The following is a 20,113-nucleotide window of genomic DNA, read 5'->3' as shown; positions in this document are numbered from 1 at the left end:
GAAATGTTGGCAGTAGCCTATCATCACTTCTGGACTTCTGTTTTTTTAGTAGGCTATTAATTGGCTAAAAGTTAATTTCTTCCCCTATGGAGCTCAGCTATTCTCTGGTATACATTAGTGCTCTCAAAGTTTCTGTCAAACATCTCTCAAGTTCAAGGGTAGGCCGAGATCTTATTCTTGAACAGAGAAGGAGACGTGATAATCTTCAGAATGATGTATCGGCATCAATTTATCCTCCATGGAATGTCATTGCTGAATAATGTGTTGTGAGTCTGTTTGTCCATAGGGTTTGGGTGTGTGCGTGTGTGTGTGTGTGTGTGTGTGCGCGCGTGTGTGCTTTGCAGTATCATTTAGGAGTGAAGGCCACAATTTGGTTATCGCCATGACAACAAAAGCCTCTCAGCGACTGAGCAACTGCTATCTGATGATGGAGTGTGGGGGCGAATATCAGCCACCACCAACATGTCAATTTATAATATCTCTTTCTCTTGCTCTCTCTCTCTCTCTCTCTCTCTCTCTCTCTTCTCTTTAAAAAGAGTTCACTGTACATCAAAGTAGTGTACAGCATGAGAAAGTACATTTCAAAGTAAGTGGAGCCAACTCTGAGTTTGAGTGTGTTTCTTTGTGTATCTGTGTGACAATGTGCATATGCGAGAGAGAGTGTGTGTGTGTGTGTGTGTGTGTGTGTGTGTGTGTGCGCACTAATCTCTTGACACAATACATTTTGCCTCTGACAAATCCGCTATGCTCCAGCAACCATATTGGAGGCAACACACACTGAGCAAGAGAGTGTGTGTGCAGGAAGTGGTCAGAGCTTTGTTAGGCTGACTGAGACGAGTAGCAGACCCCTGACAACGAGGTGGAAAATATTTGTTTCTAAAGTCTCCATTTGCACTTGGACAGGAGCTGAATCCATCTGCCTCTGAGTTTTATTGGCCCCTGAGAGACAGAGAGAGAGAAAGAGAGAGAGAGAGGGACCTTCTCGCTGCTCAGGTGAGATCCAATGCATATCTGTCAACATTATTTGACAACTACTTCACATGGAGTATTCTTCAGAGGCCAATAAAGCTCCGAGACAAATGGATTCAGCTTCTGCCCGAGCATAAATGGAGAATTCTCAAGCAGGCATTTTCCACGTCAGCGTTAGGGCTTCGCTATTCTCTCAGCTGGCTTGTCATAACTTCGACCACTTCCTGTGTATAAACACACACACACGCGGACACACACGTACACTTTTGACACACTCACTTAGATATGTACTGTTTCCAGCTATACACACTTTGATTGTGAGCTTAAAGTTCAAGTTCTTTTATCTCTATAGCCCTTCATCACCACCTTGTCTCAAAGGACTTTACAGAGAATGAGCCTAACTAGATCTAACTAATCAACAATCACAAAACAAGCAAAACAATGTATAAGACACAAAACACTTTCTTAGAGATCTTTCTTAGAGAGAGATAGACTATGACCTCTCTTCTAAAGTGTGATCTAAACAATATAGGAACATGGAGAGAATTAAGTATGTTCTCTTGATTCCGTTCCACCACCCAGTTCCATAGAGCAGGTGTCAGTGGGGGTGTTGAGCGAAACCCTAAATATAGGCCTATACCTTTTTTTCCAGTCACCTCAACCTACAGTTTGTCACAATATCACTCTGCTGAAATTATTCTGCTGTGTTTCCCGTGACAACGACATACTCCAGGCCATGAGTTAGGGACAACAGTTTCTGTGGTAATGGTCATGATGACAAATAATGCCACCAGCATGGCTATATTTATTTCACTGCAGTGGAGACTGAGAAGCATTAGGTGTTGCCCAGAGACTTATTTCAGTGCTGCTGTGTCCAGACTGTGTAACCCACTTGGTACCATCAAGCTGCTTCGCTCTTCAGAAACAAGAGATGCTCCTGCATTCACACTTTATAGAACATTAATCCCATTATATATATACATATATATACATTTATATATATATATATATAGATATTCTGTAATACATTTAGAAAGATACAGTACAAATACAGCAAAACTGTAAACCATATATAATATCCTTTAAGTTTATTATAGGAATATTATAGTGATAACATCGGAGGTAAAACAAAAATATATATAGAGTATATATAATAAAGCAGCCTATAAACTTTATATTGAGTACCACAGACACACAATAAGTCCCTATTATTGCAGCGATGGATGGATTATTAATTATTTATAGTCTACCATACAAACTAGACATTTTCATTTTGGGGTTTTATAATTACAGCTATCGCTTCATTCAGTTTGAAGAATAGGGCGTATGTGCATGTAAAGATGCCTTAACATGGGTTTTAGTAATAGAAAGAGTTTGGGTGTTGGTAATAAAATGAGTTGAGAAAGTGGGAAGAGGGCGGGAAGAGGAAACAGGGGCGTGTGGGGGTGTGCGTGCGTGTGTGCGCGCGTGTGTGAGAGCGCGTGCGTGCGTGCGTGCGTGTGTTTGTCAAGCGCTGCTGTCACCAGCGCGTCCCGTTCAGGTGTGCTTCAACCGAAGAAGTGAAAACTTGAAGAAGTCGGCACGATGGATTATATCTGATCAAAGCATGCTGAAGTGGCGGATCAACCTCGGGGAAAAGGCCAATTAAAGTGAAAGGGGCGAACGACGGTAGGAATTAAGATAACCCTAATGAAAAATCACTATAATATTCCTGTAATATTCATATAGGGACGTAGTGTGTGTCAGTAGGGAGTCCTAGTGATCTCTTCGTACTTTATGGTATTTTTCTATCTGTGGTATTACTGCATTTTCTGTGTAACCTATTAGTTGCATAACTTTATGAGGTTTTGCTGTGATATCTGTATAGTATCCCTCTAAAATGTGTTATAGGATTACTATAGCGTACTGCAGTTCTTTTTTTCGTAAGGGAATGAAGTACTTCTTTATAGTTTGAAATGCTGCTTGAGGTTTTCACAGTCTGTAAAAATTGTTCAGGGAAAAGTAAGCCAACTTTGAGTTGTGTGATGTTCTCTCCCATAAACTTTGTAGCTAAAAGGTTACTTACCAAGCAGCTCTGGTGATGTTGTCTTAATGCAGAAAATATAAATATGCGCTATACAAGAATATATTATGGTGCTAGAATTTTAATTATGCCTCTTGAAATCCTGCCAAGCAGTTGGGACACACTAACTGTAGTTGTGCTGATTGTATTTCAAGAATTACAGTAAGATCTTATATTTTAAAAAAACTCTTGGCTATGATGTCTTATTTGGTGTATTTACACAGATGATTTATGCAGCATTACTTCCTGGAGGATTAGAGATTAGTCATCAGATGTTTCCATGCACTGCTGAACCTGAGAGCCACAACATTTAGCAGACCCACGAAACAGAAAACTTAGTTGCAAACAGCTCTATACTGTCTGTCAGCCTGTGAACCACAGTGCTGAGGTTAAAAAAAAATCCACCACAATGTGAGATATAGCGGGTTAGGCAGCATGTAAAACCACAATGAATTCATACCATATGTTATTCATTGGTTGACATATGTTCTTTTATAACCAAGTGCCTAACAGCTCTATCGCCACCCAACTCCTACAACTTATTATTCTCATCACTTTTGCAATCTCACCACAGTTTGCAAACATCTTTTTATGAAAGCACACTGCTTTCCTCTTTATCCCTCCAGCCCTATACACCTGAGATTAGTATCTTGTTGTTGCCTCCAAAATGCAAGCCCTAAGGCTAATCTGCGCTCTCAACAAGTCTCTGTGATCAGCACTTTCCACAAGTGATATAAGATATGCTAAACAAACACCGGAAAAAACTCTACCAATAACAATGGTAGGTATTACCCTATCCCCCCGCCTCCCCCCTCCCCCCCCTATATACAGTACATGAGCAGATGGTGCAGGTAGTGTCAGAGCCGTGAGGGACAGTTGAGGCACACAAGCAGGTAGCAGATACAGCGCAGCAGTGGTAATATGTCAGTTAGAGACATGGCGCTGTTGTGGACAGACAGGCAGGAGCCCTCATATCATGTCCCCAGCTCACACCAACTAGGGGAGTATTCACTTTCACACAAGAACAGTGGAGTACTCAGCCAAAACAGGGCTCGACTTGACAGAGATGGAATTCAAAAACCAGTGTGTGTGTGTGAGGCTTTCATTTAGACTGGAAAGAGGGGATGAGAGGAAATGGATGAGGCGCTGACAGAGAGATGACAGAGATACGGCGTGTATCCCCCCCCCCCCCCCCCTTTTCCAAAGATGCACTTGAGATCTCGAAGGCTCGGGCATGACGTAAATGGAAGCGACGTGAGAATCACTCCAAACTGTAGGACTGTGAGAAGACAGGGGGGGGGGGGGGGGGGGTGGAAGAGGAGAAAAGAGAAAGAAAGACAGTGACAAATGAAAGAGAAGATTTGCTGACTGAAGAGGAGACAAAGCGATGTCAGATTGCATTTTGCTGCTCAGAGCGTTGGAAAAAAATTTGGTAAGATAGTGTTTCGGGCTCAGCAGTGATTGATTATGATGATGAAAAGGCAACGGAATTGATAATGAACCGCAATGGTAATGATTGAAAGCTGATGAGGGGGATTCAAATTTATCACAATGCTCTTGTTCAGTGTGATCACTAGTGATTATGATGCGAACGCAGTCTGTCATAGAAAAGGCCCACGAGTTTTTGGCTCTTCCACGTAAGATTCCTTTTCTTCAGCTAATTAGATTGATGGGTCGGTCGCTTTGTGCGCCGAGGAACTCCATTCATAGCGAATAAAGCCTACGTCACACAATAGTGCGTAAAAGAAGAACAAAAGTGAGAATAGTGAGAGGCACATTTTAAATGCTTCAAGGCATTTTTCATCTGCTGTGTACAGGCATTGTAACTTTTATCCATTTATCCGCCCACGCAACAGCACCGCTCAGCTCAGCCTAACTCGCCCCTCCAAGTCGGCAGAAGATTGCCTTGACTGTGGAAGAATCTGTGTAAGCCTGACTGTATATTCTGTTTTTTCTCTCTCTCCTTCTTCTCTCATCTCGTCCCCCCCCGCTACACTCTACTCCAGGTTTCTAATGACTTTCACCTTTGCTCGTGCTCTCCTCGTTCTCCCCTCGTTTCTCTGTTTCACGTGCCGCTTTTCTCATCTGGCCTTCCTCCTATATGGCTCATAGGGTGGGGGTCCTAATCTTTCTGTCCATGAACTAACCAATCCTTCACTTCTCCCATTATTTCTTCATTTCCTCCAGCCATACTCTATCTTCCTGTACCCTCTTTACTCATCCTCTCCTCTCCTCTCCTCTCCTCTCCTCTCCTCCTCCCCTTCTCCTCCTCCCCCCTGCCATGTCTGTATCGTCCGTGTCCGTGAGGAACCCGCCCCAGCGCCGGCGCTCCATGGGTCCCGTCTCCCCCAAACGCATCTACAGGAACCTGTCCGTCCGACTGAGGGGCGGAGAGTCGTCTGTTGCCGGGGAAACGGACACGCCCAAACACCCGAGCAAGTCCACACCCGCGGTAAGACATTTCGGTGCGGTTTTGGGGGAAGTTTTGGTCACGCTGGACAGGCTTGCCGGCCCTCTGGTTGGGTGTCCGCATGGTTGGAATTATGAGATCTTTCCTTCACATTATATCCTCATCCTGTGTCACTATGAATTTATTATCCCAGTGTGGACTGTCGCGGATTAGGCTTTGATTTATGGTTTGATTTATGTGTCCAACATTACTGCCTCGTCCACTGTCTGACTCTTTGTACAGAAAGTCCCTCTCCTCTACCTCATAAAATAAATCTTTCAATATGAACCCTCTTCCTCCCTCTCCCTCTCCCTCTCCCTCTCCCTCTCTCTCTCTCTCTCTCCGCCCCCCCCCACCCCCCCATCAGTACAAGACCCTGTGGGAGGCAGTGGAAAATGAGGACACTTTGGCTGTACAAAGCCTGCTGTCCAGGGACCGCACCAACTGTGGAGGAGGAGGAGGAGGCGCGTGGGAGCGAGGAGAGCGGAAAGAGAAGGACTGGGAGAGAGACAGGGAGAAGGGGGTGAACCGGGTTAGCGATCAGGGCCTGGTCCCCCTGGACGTGGCTGCCCTTACCCACAATTCCCCTCTTCTCCATGTGTTGACAAAGGCTGGAGCCAGACACAACCCTGTTTGTGAGTCTGACGTCTTATAAGTCAAATAAGGCTGCGTGTGAAGTGTAAAAATAAAAGAGATTGCGAGAGAATGATGGATTAATCTCCTTGGCTCTTGAAGTTGTGTTGCGCAAAATGTGTAAAACAAGCAGTCTGAAATGGATTTGTACGTTTCCACGAAAGTTGTATTTAGTTCTTAAAAGTTGATTCTAATGGGAGTGGATGGCTTTAAAATGCTGCTGTGTGGATCTCCTTTATCTCTTCGTAAATAATGCAATGCAAATCCCACTCGGATTCTTTCCATTTCTCTCTCTCTCTCTCTCTCTCTCTCTCTCTACCATATTTCCTCTCAGTGTGCCGACCGGCAGAGTGGGCATTGAAGCTGGATGCTCTGGTGGCGCTGGCAGGCAAACGGGTGGAGGAGAGGAAGGAGGAGCTGTTGAGGAAGGCGGGGGCGGGGCCTCAGGCTCAGGCCGACGCCCAGAGACAAGTCCGCCTCTGGAGCCTCAGGCAGCAGCTGTACTGCAGGATGAGGGAGAACTTCCACAACACAGGTCAGTGGTCATGTGTAGCATTTCTTAAAGCTGCAGTAAGCCATTTTTCTGACCACTAGAGGGCGACAGAAACTGCAACACATTTGTAAATAACACACAGCAAAGCCACTGCACTACGGAGGCCTACCAAGGGCAAATGGAAGGATAAATGCTAATAGCTAAGCTAAGTCTTGTCGGTTACCAGTTCACTTTTCCAGAACTGTCTTCCGCTGAAGGTAACATGTAGGTAGCAAGTTTACTAGTTTAACAAGTTTACTCGCTCGCTTCATCGATTCCGCCATTACGAGACTTTTTTTTCAGGAATGGGAGGGGGTGAGCGCCACTTTTAAACCGCTAGGGAGGAGCCAAGCTAGTTTTTAAAAAAAGAAAAGCTACTGAATGGGAGGAGCTTCGTTCCGGAGCGGAATTTGACAACAAGCTTTAGAGAGAGGTGAAAACAGCAACACAGCTTGCCCACTTGTGTAGATATTGGTTTATATCATTATGTCTCAATGAAATCTCCACATAGCACCCAGTAGTTTCAGGATTGGTTATAAGGTCTGATATAGCAGATAGGTCACAGGCCTGTTTCTTTACAGCGCCCACATGGTAAGAATACTCTTATTCATGTATTCTTTTCTGTCCTCTGCCCACCATCTCAAACTCAGTCTCAACAAGACTGAGCTTCTTTTGTTGCCTGGAAAATCCTGTCTTCTACAAAACCTCTCCATCAGTAATGACAAGACCACAGTGACGCCTGCTCAGCCTGCAGAGAATATTGGTGACAGACAACTGACTGTGATGCGAGGCCCACATTCTCGCCACAACCAGATCCTGCAGTTTTGCACATTTCAAAATCTGTCAAATCAGATCCTTCCTCACCAGAGATTCAGCCCACCACCCTGCTCAGGCTTTAGTCATTTCCCCTCCAGACTCCTAGCCTAAAACACTCCCAAAACACTCCCTCCAGCCCCTCCGTCCTCAACCTTTCCAAATTCGCCCATGTCACTCTCCACCTACACTCCCCCCATCTGGCTGCCTGTGGGTGCTCATATCAAATTCTGCCATTACTGGCCTTTTGGCTCTCCTTCACCTGGTCATCGCTCCATTTGGTGTCAACTCTTCTCCCTCGTGGCTCCCCAGCGGTGGAATGACCTTCCCGCTCCAGTCAGAACAGCAAAGTCACTCCCCATCTTCTGTCATAGGCTGCAAACCTCTCCCTCCATGATTTTTCTGTGGTCAAAGCAGTATTGTAACTGACTTTTTCTCACCTTTTTTTTGGGTGCTTCTAACTTTTCCGTTCAGCGAAAGTCTCCCTGGATAACAGTGTCAGCTAAATGCTTAAAATGAGAAACATAAATGTATGTTTTGGTCCTGGGGCTTAAGACAGGACTTAATCTATTCACTTTGGGTCACAGCCCAGGCTGAGAAGGCTGTAAAACCCCTTGGGCTAGAATCAATGAAGAGAAGACCAGACTAACGTTCGATCACACTGCACAAATTCATCATTCATGGGGCCAGCGCCGAGGTTACTAATGTAATAATAATATTGTGATACTTTATTGATCCTTGTAGGGAAACTGTCTTTCCAGTCGCTCCCCCCCTCCACAGGCAGGTCAGAGCTATAGAACAGCAACCCTGGAGCTGGTTCACATTCAGTGTTTTGGGTGGATATGGACTTTAACCCAGGACCTCTGGTCAATGGGAAGTGACTCTAACCGCTACCAGCCAACCTGCTGCCCAGATTGGGTCGGTTGGTTAGGTTTAGAGCTAAAGTTAGGTTTTTGTCAGTGGCCAAGAGTAACTTCTTTTAACCTTGAACCTTTGATCATATTTCCACCAGATCTCCCTGGCCAGCCCAGTCTTGTGTCCATACTGGTGACCAGCACCTCCTCTCTGTTTGTGGCGATCAAAGAGACAGACAGCGACACCACAGGGCTAATCACTCGCTACAGAGGTGGGCGGTGTATGAAAAGACTTTTAATACATAATGGACTGGTGGAAGAATAGAAGGATGGAGACGGGGGTGAATGAATGGATGGGTTAAAGGCGGGTGTGATGGAAATGTGGATGGATGCATGATGGATGAATGAATTAATGGAAGGATTTCTAATTTATTGATTCGGTAGAAATATGTCTCATACATCAATCGTGCTGGCAGGTTTAAAATCCCTATTTTTATTTGACTTTACTTGTCACTTTGCTTCACACTGCTCACAGCTGCACAAGTTCCAGAAACTGTAAACACACCAAATCCTTAGTTCTCTCAGCGGGGTTTTGAGCAAAGCCAGGCAATAATCTGTCAGTGGGATCGTCTTCTGTTCACAGTGGAGTGGAGCACCTCCGCCAGCTTCAAACGCATCCTCGGCTCAGCCCAAGTTACTGACACCAAGAGCCCTTCCCACAGCATCACAGGGCTCACAAATGTAAGACGCACACCTGCACACGCCATTGTAAATGAACACACACACACAGGTACACACACACACACACACAAAGGAGAGCAAGGAGCAACACAGCACATGGAAGCAAACACCTAAAAGGACATACACATGTAGAAACAACCGCTAACACAGACACAGACACACACACACACACACACAACTTACACACTATTTGTCCCTCGCCCCATCATCTTCTGCACTGAGCCACTTCCCACAGGAAAACACTCAGCCTGTTGAACTGTTTCATTTAACCAGATGAATTAATAATGAGGGCTGTATGTGATTCCTTTGCTCTGGAATGGGGCTGTTCATGAGGTTAATGCGTGGTGATAATGTGGCGGTGTGATGCTTCTCCAAACGCAGGGAGTGCATTACTTTGTGAGGGTGAGCGCCTACAACGTGAAGGGATGGGGCCCGCCGCAGTGCTCTACTCCAGTCAGTGCTGCCCCCTCCAGTGAGTATGCCGAACTGCAAGCTGTGATGAATGTAGACTTATCTCCAGGAGGCTCCATTCTTTCTCTCCCTGTGCCCGTGTAATGAAATGACTCGGGTGACTTAGACCTCGATGTGAAAGAAGCGAAATCCACTCATGGCTTGTCGATTAGTGAATTATTAAAATGTGGAGAATTAAAGAGTGTCTTTGTGGCTCAATGGGCCGTGTTCTCATGCCGTTGTGACTTTGAATTTGCCTCATAGTCTTTGTTGCGTGTCCATTCCTTCTTTCTCCCTCCAATCTTTGCTGCCGTTCTCTATGTTATACAGTCCAATAACGCAAAAATGTCATAATGATTAGAAAAATGGAGAACAAAGGCAAACATATAATCAGAATATAACCATAGATACAAATATTCAGCTAATGGTGTTGAACTTTCAGTAGGATATTACAGTGAAATTAGATTTAGAAATTAGAGCTAGATTTAAATAACAAGGAGACCGAGTTTTAACAGCTCAGAATGATTCAGCACTGAAACTTTCAGAGTCACGGCACACAGATGGTTTCTCATGCAGCCGTTCTTGCCTGCTAATCACCAGGATGGGGAACTGCAGCACTCAGGACTCGCCTGGAAATTAGATCTTGATGTCTGAATGATTTTCTCTAATTAGATAAAAAAAAAAAAAAAAAAGGCAAGTGATGCAGTGTTTTTCTCCCCGTTCCTTCTGCAGGTTGGAGAGAGTGCATCGGTGTGAAGTCGCAGTTAAGGAACCAGGAGGGCCTAGTGAGGAAACTGCTGGAGCAGACCAGGGAACCACATTACAGGGGATACTGCATAGGTAACACACTGTCATAGTAATCTGACATACAGCAGTTGTTGTGAGGCAAGCATATGTGTGTGAGTCCCTGCAAAACATCACATAAAGTCAATGTTATGTATATTTTATTTGAGAATCACAATCAGAATTGCTTTTATTTGCTAGGATTTTGTCCTTATTCACTAGTTTTGCTTGCCAATTAAAAGAGATTCTGATTCTGAAATAAGTGCTTTGACAATTTGACAGAAAACATAATGAACATGAAGTAGCATAAAAACATCCTTATTGACTTTACTGTATGTGAGACATAAAGCTGCTGTCTTTACAACAGCTACGTTATGTAAGATTGATATGGCATTGCTCCTTTCACCAAAGACCCTTAGATTTTATTCATACTTTGCTCTATTTTATATCACCGGCATGTACTGTATGTATCATTTCTGTTCATGATAGAGAAAACACTTTCACCAAATTCACCTAGTCAAATATCCTGTGCATGCACGGTGGATCTACTTTGGCAGATGAAGCGATTCTCATCCTGTCTGATCCTCCTCTCTTCCGCTCCACAGAGAGCTCTAAGCCCCAGAGCCCAAGCAAGCGTCTGTCTGTGTCTCGAGGCATCAAACAACTGTTCCAGTCAGCCACCAAGTTTGTTCGTCTCCTACAGAGGTAGCGCTCCATCTGTCTTACCTGTCCCACCGTGCCTCCAGGGTGTGGGGAGTACCGGATTAAATGCAATGTGATTACAGCAGTCGAGAGTACAAACAATTCCTAACTCTTATCTGTTACGGTTATTGAAAAAGAACAGTAGTCACATTAAAGCTGCGGTAGCCTCGAGGTTAGGGGAAGCGTTCAGATCGAATGCTTCCCGCTGCCCCATCCGCTCCAGTAGACCACAATAGAGAACAGTGGTTGCACTGGGAAGCTCCTGGGTGGGAATGTGTGTAACTGTATGAATGTGAAGCACGGTGTTGCCATAAAATAGTCACACAGCTATTTCAGGGAAAATACTTTTTGATTATAGACACAAACATAATTTATGCAACTTGAAATAATGGTTAATCGTTATTTTAAATCATTAAGTGATAACAGCACCATTGAAACAGTTAATGAAATGGAAAAACTTGTTTCATACTCTACTTTCATGTTATAGAATCATTGATTTCATCTGTATTTTCTGTTTATTTTATCCCTCTGAATCTCCTTAGAGGTGTGTACCTGGCAACTTTGTTCTACCACAAGGAAAACATCCTGGTGACAGCGGAAGATCAACTCCCATTGGTGGAGATCCAGTGCTGCTCCACCTCCATCACCCAGGACTTCCTTTGGTTTGCCAAGGTTAACTGCCAATCAAACATATATGTTAATTATACAGATATTGACATACTATATATCTGATTTGGTTCATATATGCTGTTGATACCCTGTAAATTCACTTTGAATTCAGTCAATACAGGCAGTGAATTTTCTTTATATGCAAACAACTGGAAATGTTTTGTTATTTTACATATCCAGTCTATAAACAAAATATTCATAATGAAGGCTGTATGACTCACATGTGCATTGCAGTTTCACATTATGGCCTGTTTCCCTGTAGTTGTCCTGTGCATGGCAACAGGTGCCGTGGCTCCAGCAGGCCCTCTGCTCCGCTCACTCCTCTTCCTCCTCCCTCCTCCAGAACAGACACAACATTTTAAGAGCTGTTTCCCAGCTGCAGGTAGGAAGTTAAGCAGCTTACTCTTCTGGTAGAAAGCGTCAGAATGGGTTAATTACTTTTTTAATTACCTCTTTACATCTCTTCTTCCTCCAACTCTTCTCACCACCACCCCACCGCCCCCACTCTTGTCAGGCTCCCTGCCTGTTTACTCCACTCTGTCTTTCATTGCATTACTGTAATCCCTAATATCCTCATGTTTATTCATTCTCTTGTTTCTATTTTACCTTTCCCTTCTTCCTCTGCCTCCAGTCGTCCCTGGGGACAGTGGACCTGGGCCAGGTGTACTATGAGCCTCTGAAGGACCGGCAGGGCAACGTCCTGCTAGTGACCGTGAAGAACTGCCCCAACCCTCCCAGGTTAGAACTGAGAAAGTGTCTTTTGTTACGCTCTATTGATCCCTGGAGGAGAAATTTTGCATGCCGCCCCTCCACAGAGAGGTCAGAGCACAAGGCATCACAGTGCCACTCTGCTGCCTACGATCATGTCCCTTCGACTCACAATGAAGCGAACATGGTCAAAATCTAGCAGACTAGATTTCTAGCAGACACTCAGCTCTCATATGAGACAATGAACATCTACATATGCACCATGATGGAAATCCAGCCCGCTGCGGTTGGGTTGTTGGTGTTATATAAATGAATCAAAGACATTTTTCCACTGTGTGGCTGCTTTTCTCTTTTTCATTGAGTTTTCTGCTCCACTCCAAGTCCTCCTGACCCTCCGCTCCACTGGCTGCCCCTGGCCCGCCTGGAAAAGAACCGCAGCAGAACTCCTCTACTGCCAGAGCCCACTGCCATGGACACACTCAATGAGCAACTCAAGGTGAACCTGTGTGTGTGTGTGTTTGAGAGAGAGAGAAAGAAAGAAAGAAAGAAAGAGAGAGAGTGAGAGAGAGAGAAAGTCTAACACCATGGACACACTTACTTAGCAGCAGCTATGTGCAACCGAATTGCATGTAGCACTGAGTGTATAGTGATTGAGTGTATTGAGTTTTCCCGACTTGTTTATCGAACCGTGTTTTTCTCCCCTGTGCAACTCAAATAATCCTAAAATGCATTTGAATCAATTTAGCTAGCCCGACCAGAACAAAACGAGCTAACCAAATTAAAACAAAATGAGACACAGCAAATGAAATTCATTAAAACATTAGCTTCCAGTAGCATCTCTCAAACTCTCTGTCTCTCTTTGTCTCCCTTCCCCAGGAGAAGTTGTCCTTCCACAGGCACAGCATCCAGTGGGCGCAGCCGGGTCTGTATGTGGGCATCCTGAAACTGTGCAGCTCTGTAGAGCAGATCAGGGTCCTGGTGCCCCAGAGGCTGCCCAACCTCCTCTGCCATACACGGGTCCGCCACAACCCTCATGTGTCCAGGTAACACAGTTTAACCCAGTGAAATACTTATATACTACTATGTTTTCAGATTCAGCATACTTTTATTATTATACATTTTTTAAACCTTGATTTTTATCATAAAGGTCTCAGGAGTGACAGTCCAAAAACTGTTATTTATTCTATTTACAACAATGTGGAAGTTTTATTAACGGCGTAATGCATAGGTCCCGTCTCACTGATTGTTGAGATCAGTCTGATTTGTGGTGACTGGGTCCTCATTGTGTGACAGAGACGAGTGGGCGTGGCTACAGAGTCACGTTTTCACCACAGCCAATGGCAGCGCTCCGAACCTGTTGAGCGGCGAGGACGAGAGCTCGATGGAGAGCAGCGGGCTGGTGGAGTTCGTCAGGTCTCTGAGGGCAGCAGTCACTCATCTCCTGACAAAGCTCAACATCCCCCTCTACAGGGTAAAGATGGATTCACACCGTCGCCTCAGACTCCTATTCATTCACAACCAGTTATCAGTAACTAAAATCTACCAGACTATTTTGAACCTGCTTTGTTAGTCTGTATTACTCTTTTACCATTATACTGGATGGCATTCTTACAGTCCAACATATGACTTGCATTACATTACATTATCACACATGGCAAGATTGGTCTGCTGTACTGCTATTTCTCTGCCTCTGGTAGGCGTATCAGTATGGTGTGTACACCCGCGAGCTGCTGCAGTTTGGAGACAAGGTGTCCATGCTGCTGCTGCTGCCTCCCAGTGAGGACTTCAGCTCCAGCTACTGGCCTCTGGTGGGGACCAAGGAGGCTGGCTTCACCATGCCCCTGCAGATCTTTGAGTTGGGTAAGTCTGTAGGACTATAGTAGTACAACCTGGATCTGTTCTTTCCAAGCAGTTCCTCTTGGGCAAGTGTGTAAAAACTATAATTCGTACAGCGTCCACACCTGTAAATTCAAAAAGAAGAGATGTCAAGAGGTAATTAAAAAAGTAATTCATCCTTCGGCAAACTGTAATTCTGGGAACTTAAATTCGTGAAGTTAGGATAATCTTATTTTACCAAGAATTGTATGGCATCCCCAGAGTCCTTTGAAGTTGAAAACATTAGCACCACATGAGAACAGGATGAAAGGAGTCTCCTTTTGTATGAAACAGCACATTTCATTAGGTATGCCATACATGTCTTAAGATCAATAAACGTGGCTCATTTTCAAAAGAATAGAAGAACAGAATGTTAAAAACAAACAAACCCTAATCTGTGTAATGCATTCTGACCAAGCAGCGTCAGATTGGTTGGAAAATGAACTGTGCATAAGCCACACTGAGGTTTCTGATCTTTTGGTCTTTTGAAGATTATTTTTTCTTGTCTACTTATGCCTTTGATCCTCCTTTTCATCCGCATGTTACGATTTGTTTTTGTTCTCGTATCTATCGCTCCCTTTGACCCATCTTGACAATTCCCTCGCGCAAGGTGTGATAAAGTGTGCTAATGAGTTCTGAGGCAGAGGGTTTTTCTCTTAGCTTTGAGGCACGCTGATTTTTGTCTTTCCTTCTCGACCTTGGCTCGCCGCGCACCAGTTCACTTCTGGACGTACGAGCGAGACTTCCTGTCCCAGTACTGCCAGACCTGGGTGAGGCTGGAGCTGGACACTCACCTGGCCCAGCAGGCTCTGCGGGAGGCCTTGGATGCCAAGGAGGTGCAAGAGGGCCGAGAGCGCCTGAACCACGTCAGCCAGCTGTCACAGGTAAGATCATGAAAGCAGTCAAGAAGGCGGAGTATTTAAGAGGAGAGCTTGTGGCACAATTAGAGATCGTCGCTCCACCTGGTCTTCTCCCTTCTGGTTCTCCGATGGTGGAATGGCATTCCTACTTCAGTCAGAATAGCAGAGTCACTCCCCATATTCCGTTACTGGCTGAAAACTCTCATCACCTTCTCCCTACTGAATCTTCCCCCTCTCCTCTACTCACTCTAACTGCAATTAAAAAATCCCCTCTATCTTTCTCCTGAGCTCTTATGTTGCTTCTTTTCCTAGCACTTCTTTCTTGCGTGATCATTATATGGTCACAGGAATATTGTCAGGACACTATAGCTCTGACCTTTACTGTTGCACTCATTGTAAGTCTCTCTGGATAAGAGCATCAGCTAGATGCCTAAAATGTAAGATGTAACAGCCTCATGGGTAAGGACAGGAAATCAATATGAAAGGTAAACATAATGAATTGCATAAAAACCTACCCACAGAGATTCAAGTTCCATTGCATTGTATTGATACATTGCACTAGGCTGATCCAAAAGAGTATGAAAACTCAAAAGATGTGACCTTTGAAGACAAACCACCAGGAGAACGTTTTGTTTAGCTTTAAATAATTTTGGAAACAGTAGAATCATCCTGGTTCTGTTGCCTCTATACACATTATAAATCCTGTTTCCCTGTGCCTTTAGCGCCTCGATGTGGTGTGGCGGGACTCCCGCTGGATTATGGACTGTCTACAGTGTGTTCGGTCTAAGCAGTGGGTGGGGGCGGTGCCACTGGGCCTGGTGATGGGAGGAGATCCACCTCCGTGCCCTGATGGTGAGGAAGAGGAGGAGAGTCTGACTGCCAGACTGACGTGGCCCCATCGGCTGCAAGCACAGAGAGCCGTTGCAGGTACAATGATGTACATGTCTCACTTTAGACCTATTAAGCTTTTAATTCTTACCATTATACAGATAAATAGACAGCCAAATATGTAAAAGAGTAGATTTCACTCTCCAGTGATCTAAAAGTACATTTTTTTGATCTACCACTGATATATACTGTATATAAAGAATGAAATCTACAAGCAGGGAACTTTTTTGTCTAACTCTCCCCTCTCTGTGTCTATCTATGCCACGAAAAACTGCATTATCCCTATTCTAATCTCTCAAGGCCTATTCAAGTTTGTGTTCCACATTCAGAAGAACTGCTACTGTACCAAGGAACACTGAGCAACGTATTTTAAGATAAAGATTCTAACTTCTCCTTTTCAACTTCTTTTTTTTTTCTCCCCTTTTTCTTTCAGAGAGCTTAGTCAGTGTGACTCCGGCAAATGTGGTCAGCGTGGAGGTTTCTGCTCCAGCAGGTGTCCTGGTCGCCCCTGAAGAGGGCGATATCGTGTTGATGGAAGGCGTAGCTAAGGGAGGCTACCCCGTCGACATCTCCGCCCAGTCCACTGTGGACTTGACCACCATTGGCCAATCAGAATTGGGATGCGAATGCACTTCAATCCAATCAGGAATGGAGCCTGCCACCGTTGGCCAGCTGGAAGTGGGATATGACGGTATGGTTGTGCAGGAGACTTACAGCGAGGAACAGGAATTTCCTCCCAGCATCAGTGAGGTGATCCGGCCAATGGAGATGGCAGAGTTGGTGGACATCTTGCCCACACTGAGCCTTATAGAGGAGGAGACTCCAAGTGACCCAAAGACACCATCAGTAATGGAGATGCTAGAGAGCTTTGGGCTGGGGATTGGTGAAAACAGCACTTTCTTCGATTTAGGGAAATCAGACTTGATCAATGGAGCCGAGAGTCTGCCACACTCCAACAGCGACAGCAGCACCTTGATGCCAGAGCTCAATCTGGGAGAGAGACTCTGTGAGAATATGGTTTTACTGGGTCAAGACACATCTGCCCCTGTTAACATGGTGAGTGCCACTGCTACCGTCATGCCTGCTGTACACTGGGACTTACCTCCAGAAGATGCAGAGACGCAGGTTCCCAACAAGTGTTTTCCAGTGAGAAACCAGGTGGAGTGGGTCAGACCCTCTCACAGTTCATCCTGATATCTTCTCAAGTCCTAGCCTACTTCTAACTTGTGTGTTCTTAGCCAACTTAAATGTCAAATTAAAAGGAACCTGTAGGCTGCAGTGGACTGCTACCCATCCTTGGCTCAGGAGTGACATCGCCCCTGACACCTGACTACAGATAAGTGTCACACTGCCAAATCTAACATTAACCATTAGTGGAGAAAATTCAAACTGACAACAGATCGGTATCTACTGCAGGGGCAATTTCACCCACCTCAAGATCACAGGCGATCTAATGATGGACATGGGAAATGAAAAAAACATCAAAAACAGACTGATTTCTTTCCTTTGCGCATTTCTGGGGCTGCAATGAATTTTTTCCATGATCTGGGGTTCAGTGCATGAGAGCGTCTTGTGTGGAAAACCTAAGCTAGAGTAGCAGGTCTTATGACTTGAAAATCCACTAGTCACTACAGTACAAAGCTATAGGGAACATTTCCATTTATCTTTGGGAACTAGTAAGGAACTCATTAAATGTATAGATCACCTCTGGTATATCGAGATTTCTGCAGTTTTCTGCATGCCAGCATTTGCAGTCTTTGCAAGGCTATTATACGTATATAAATTATATATTGCTTAATAGTTGTGGTTGTGTTTTGGTTTACTCTACCTGTGTGCACTTTTGACATTTAAAAACAGTAGCTAGACTTATAATCCTGTTGATTGTGCAGTAATAGCCTATATCAGTGGCATGCTTAGGTGGGGGGGCAGGGTAGGTAACCAGTTTGCCAGTTTTGCTCTGGGTGCCCAGGCTCCACTTAAAAAAGAGGAATCTGATCACTTAATCAGCACAGTATCATTTTCCGATAAGAAAGACACCAGGAAATGTGAGGGTGGTAAGAAACCCAAAGTCAGAAAGGTCAACTTTCAGTCATGAAGGTCTTTTCACAAATGATCCTTCACCAAAAATGTCTATTTGCAGGCATTGTTTCAAAAATTGTTCAACAGTTTCATTTATTTGCCTGATGGAACTTGGTAGCATACTCAGCGATCCTAGCCACATAAAACCATGGACAATTGAAATTTGGAATTTTGTATTCCAGGTCTGAAAAGGTTATGGAACATGATATGTGTTTAAAAAGTTTTGGAAATGTTATGAAAATGTGTTTTTTTTTTTTGTTTTCTCAACTGGTCAAGTGTTAAAATCAAGCTTGCTGATTGGTAAATGTTTCTGAAGGAATCATAGCCCATAAGAAATGTCTTCATTACATAAGTCACACGTTATATCTTGACAGAACAAGACCTGGGACATTCACATCAACTTTTCATCAAAAATGGTAACATTTGAACATAGATGATGGCAAATTAGGGTCATATGAATTGCACAACGTATCATGGAATGGTGCTGGAGAGGTCATGGAATTTGAGTAGCAAATTGTGTAAGAATCCTGTTTACTCTCTGTCTTCAGACTCTGGTAATGGGCCTGAGTTGCCTAAACCTAAATCTACAGGTCTGATATCTGATGACAGAGTACTTGTGTGCCACAAACCTTAAACCTGTCATTTTGAAATGAAATGTTGTACTCCAGGCAACTGTTTTCATGAAATTATGATGTTCATAAAAATACTGCACACTGTGTGCTCTCATAGATCAATAGAATAGAATAGAGTAGAATCGTTTTGCCTTTCACATCACAATGAATGAGATAGTCAATCTATAGCTGTTTTCACAAAACTTTCTTTGATAACGTATTTTGGGATTTCTTCCAAAACTCCTGCATAGGTACATAGTTGCATAATTATTAGGGAAATGTAATATTTGTTTGGTAAGGGGGATAGAATGAATACTTGAGTGAACATTAAGGTGCACAGTAAATCCACTTTTTGAGGCAAAAATCAATGTATGTCATCCTAGAATAGAATCCTGGTAAAGATCTTGGCATTGCCGATTAATACTGATGATTTTGAAAACTGATCAATTTGTCCTTTTTCAAAGACCTTCTGTGTTGTGGATGTTGTATTCATGCAATTTATTTTGGGGCCAAACACCCTGAAGCCATCATGCTATACCAGACCCCACCCTGCCCAAACACACACACACACACACACACACACACAATACCAGTGATAAACTTGGAATTATAAGGTTCTATCTGGGCAGAGTGCAGTTCTGAGATATTGAGCATAAAAGGTTTGACATACCAGCTGGCAAAACGTATGTTATGTACTTTCTATCTTAAATATTTAACACCAAAAGGTTCTTTGTAAAAAAAAACAATGATCATGAATATGTGGATAACTCAATTTTAATGAAGTCAGATAGAACCTTAAATTTCCAAGCTCACAATCTGTCACATTGTTAGAGGGGTTGAGAAGTGCCAGAACTGATTTGGTTAAACATTTCATTAAAGACTTGTGAGGTTTTAACATACGGCTTTTTGCATTCCATGTGTCATTCGTGTGTGTGGGCATTAGCATTTCCTGTTTTTCTTCGTTCTTCTTTGTGTGCAAGAAGAGGAACAAAAACCATGCGCATAACATTTTAGCACAAGACAGTGACGTTACACAGGACAGACTGCAGGATTTCACAGGAGTTCAGTAGATTCCCACATTTATGAAATCTCACCCTTATGACACAGAAACTCTGAACATGGTGACATGTTGGAGATTACCAAATGGAACAAAACTCTAATTTTAATATTTCTTTCTAATTCTAATGTTTTGGCAGTTTTGGAAGCTATTTTTTGCTCCTGCCTATTTGCTTGCCACTGCATGGGCTAGCTGTAGCTTACATACAGTAGGTGTGATTTGTAGTGATTATGTTCTTTTCTTGATGGATATGCAGAGTGATGTATTAAAATTCTATTTAATGTAGTGCCAGTTCTGCCGAACATCAAGGAGTTACTAATTAGGAGATGACACAAGAATTTAGTTTGCTTTTTATTTATGTCATTGACATGAAAGGAT

The 20,113-nt window shown here is 43.8% G+C and overlaps 1 protein-coding gene across 1 annotated transcript; it reads left to right on the top strand.

Moving 5' to 3' along the window:
• Positions 1–5,274: 5,274 nt before the first annotated feature.
• On the top strand, positions 5,275–19,562 carry LOC139661490 (ankyrin repeat and fibronectin type-III domain-containing protein 1). Its single transcript, XM_071539937.1, has 18 exons — positions 5,275–5,483; positions 5,848–6,115; positions 6,448–6,648; positions 8,471–8,584; positions 8,956–9,053; positions 9,435–9,525; positions 10,236–10,343; positions 10,892–10,991; positions 11,531–11,660; positions 11,920–12,039; positions 12,289–12,395; positions 12,747–12,861; positions 13,242–13,408; positions 13,659–13,836; positions 14,063–14,225; positions 14,958–15,124; positions 15,823–16,027; positions 16,422–19,562. Exons 1-18 carry the CDS (start codon positions 5,313–5,315, stop codon positions 17,180–17,182), a joined length of 3,264 nt encoding a protein of 1,087 aa, XP_071396038.1. The 5' UTR covers positions 5,275–5,312; the 3' UTR covers positions 17,183–19,562.
• The last annotated feature ends 551 nt before the right edge of the window (positions 19,563–20,113 follow it).

This window comes from Centroberyx affinis, unplaced genomic scaffold (genome assembly GCF_046629955.1).
Source record: "Centroberyx affinis isolate AG114_WGS23_722 - 3 ecotype Tasmania unplaced genomic scaffold, CSIRO-AGI_Caff_v1 ptg003533l_1, whole genome shotgun sequence".
Lineage (NCBI taxonomy): Eukaryota > Metazoa > Chordata > Actinopteri > Beryciformes > Berycidae > Centroberyx > Centroberyx affinis.
This window is presented reverse-complemented; position numbering and strand designations above follow the sequence as displayed.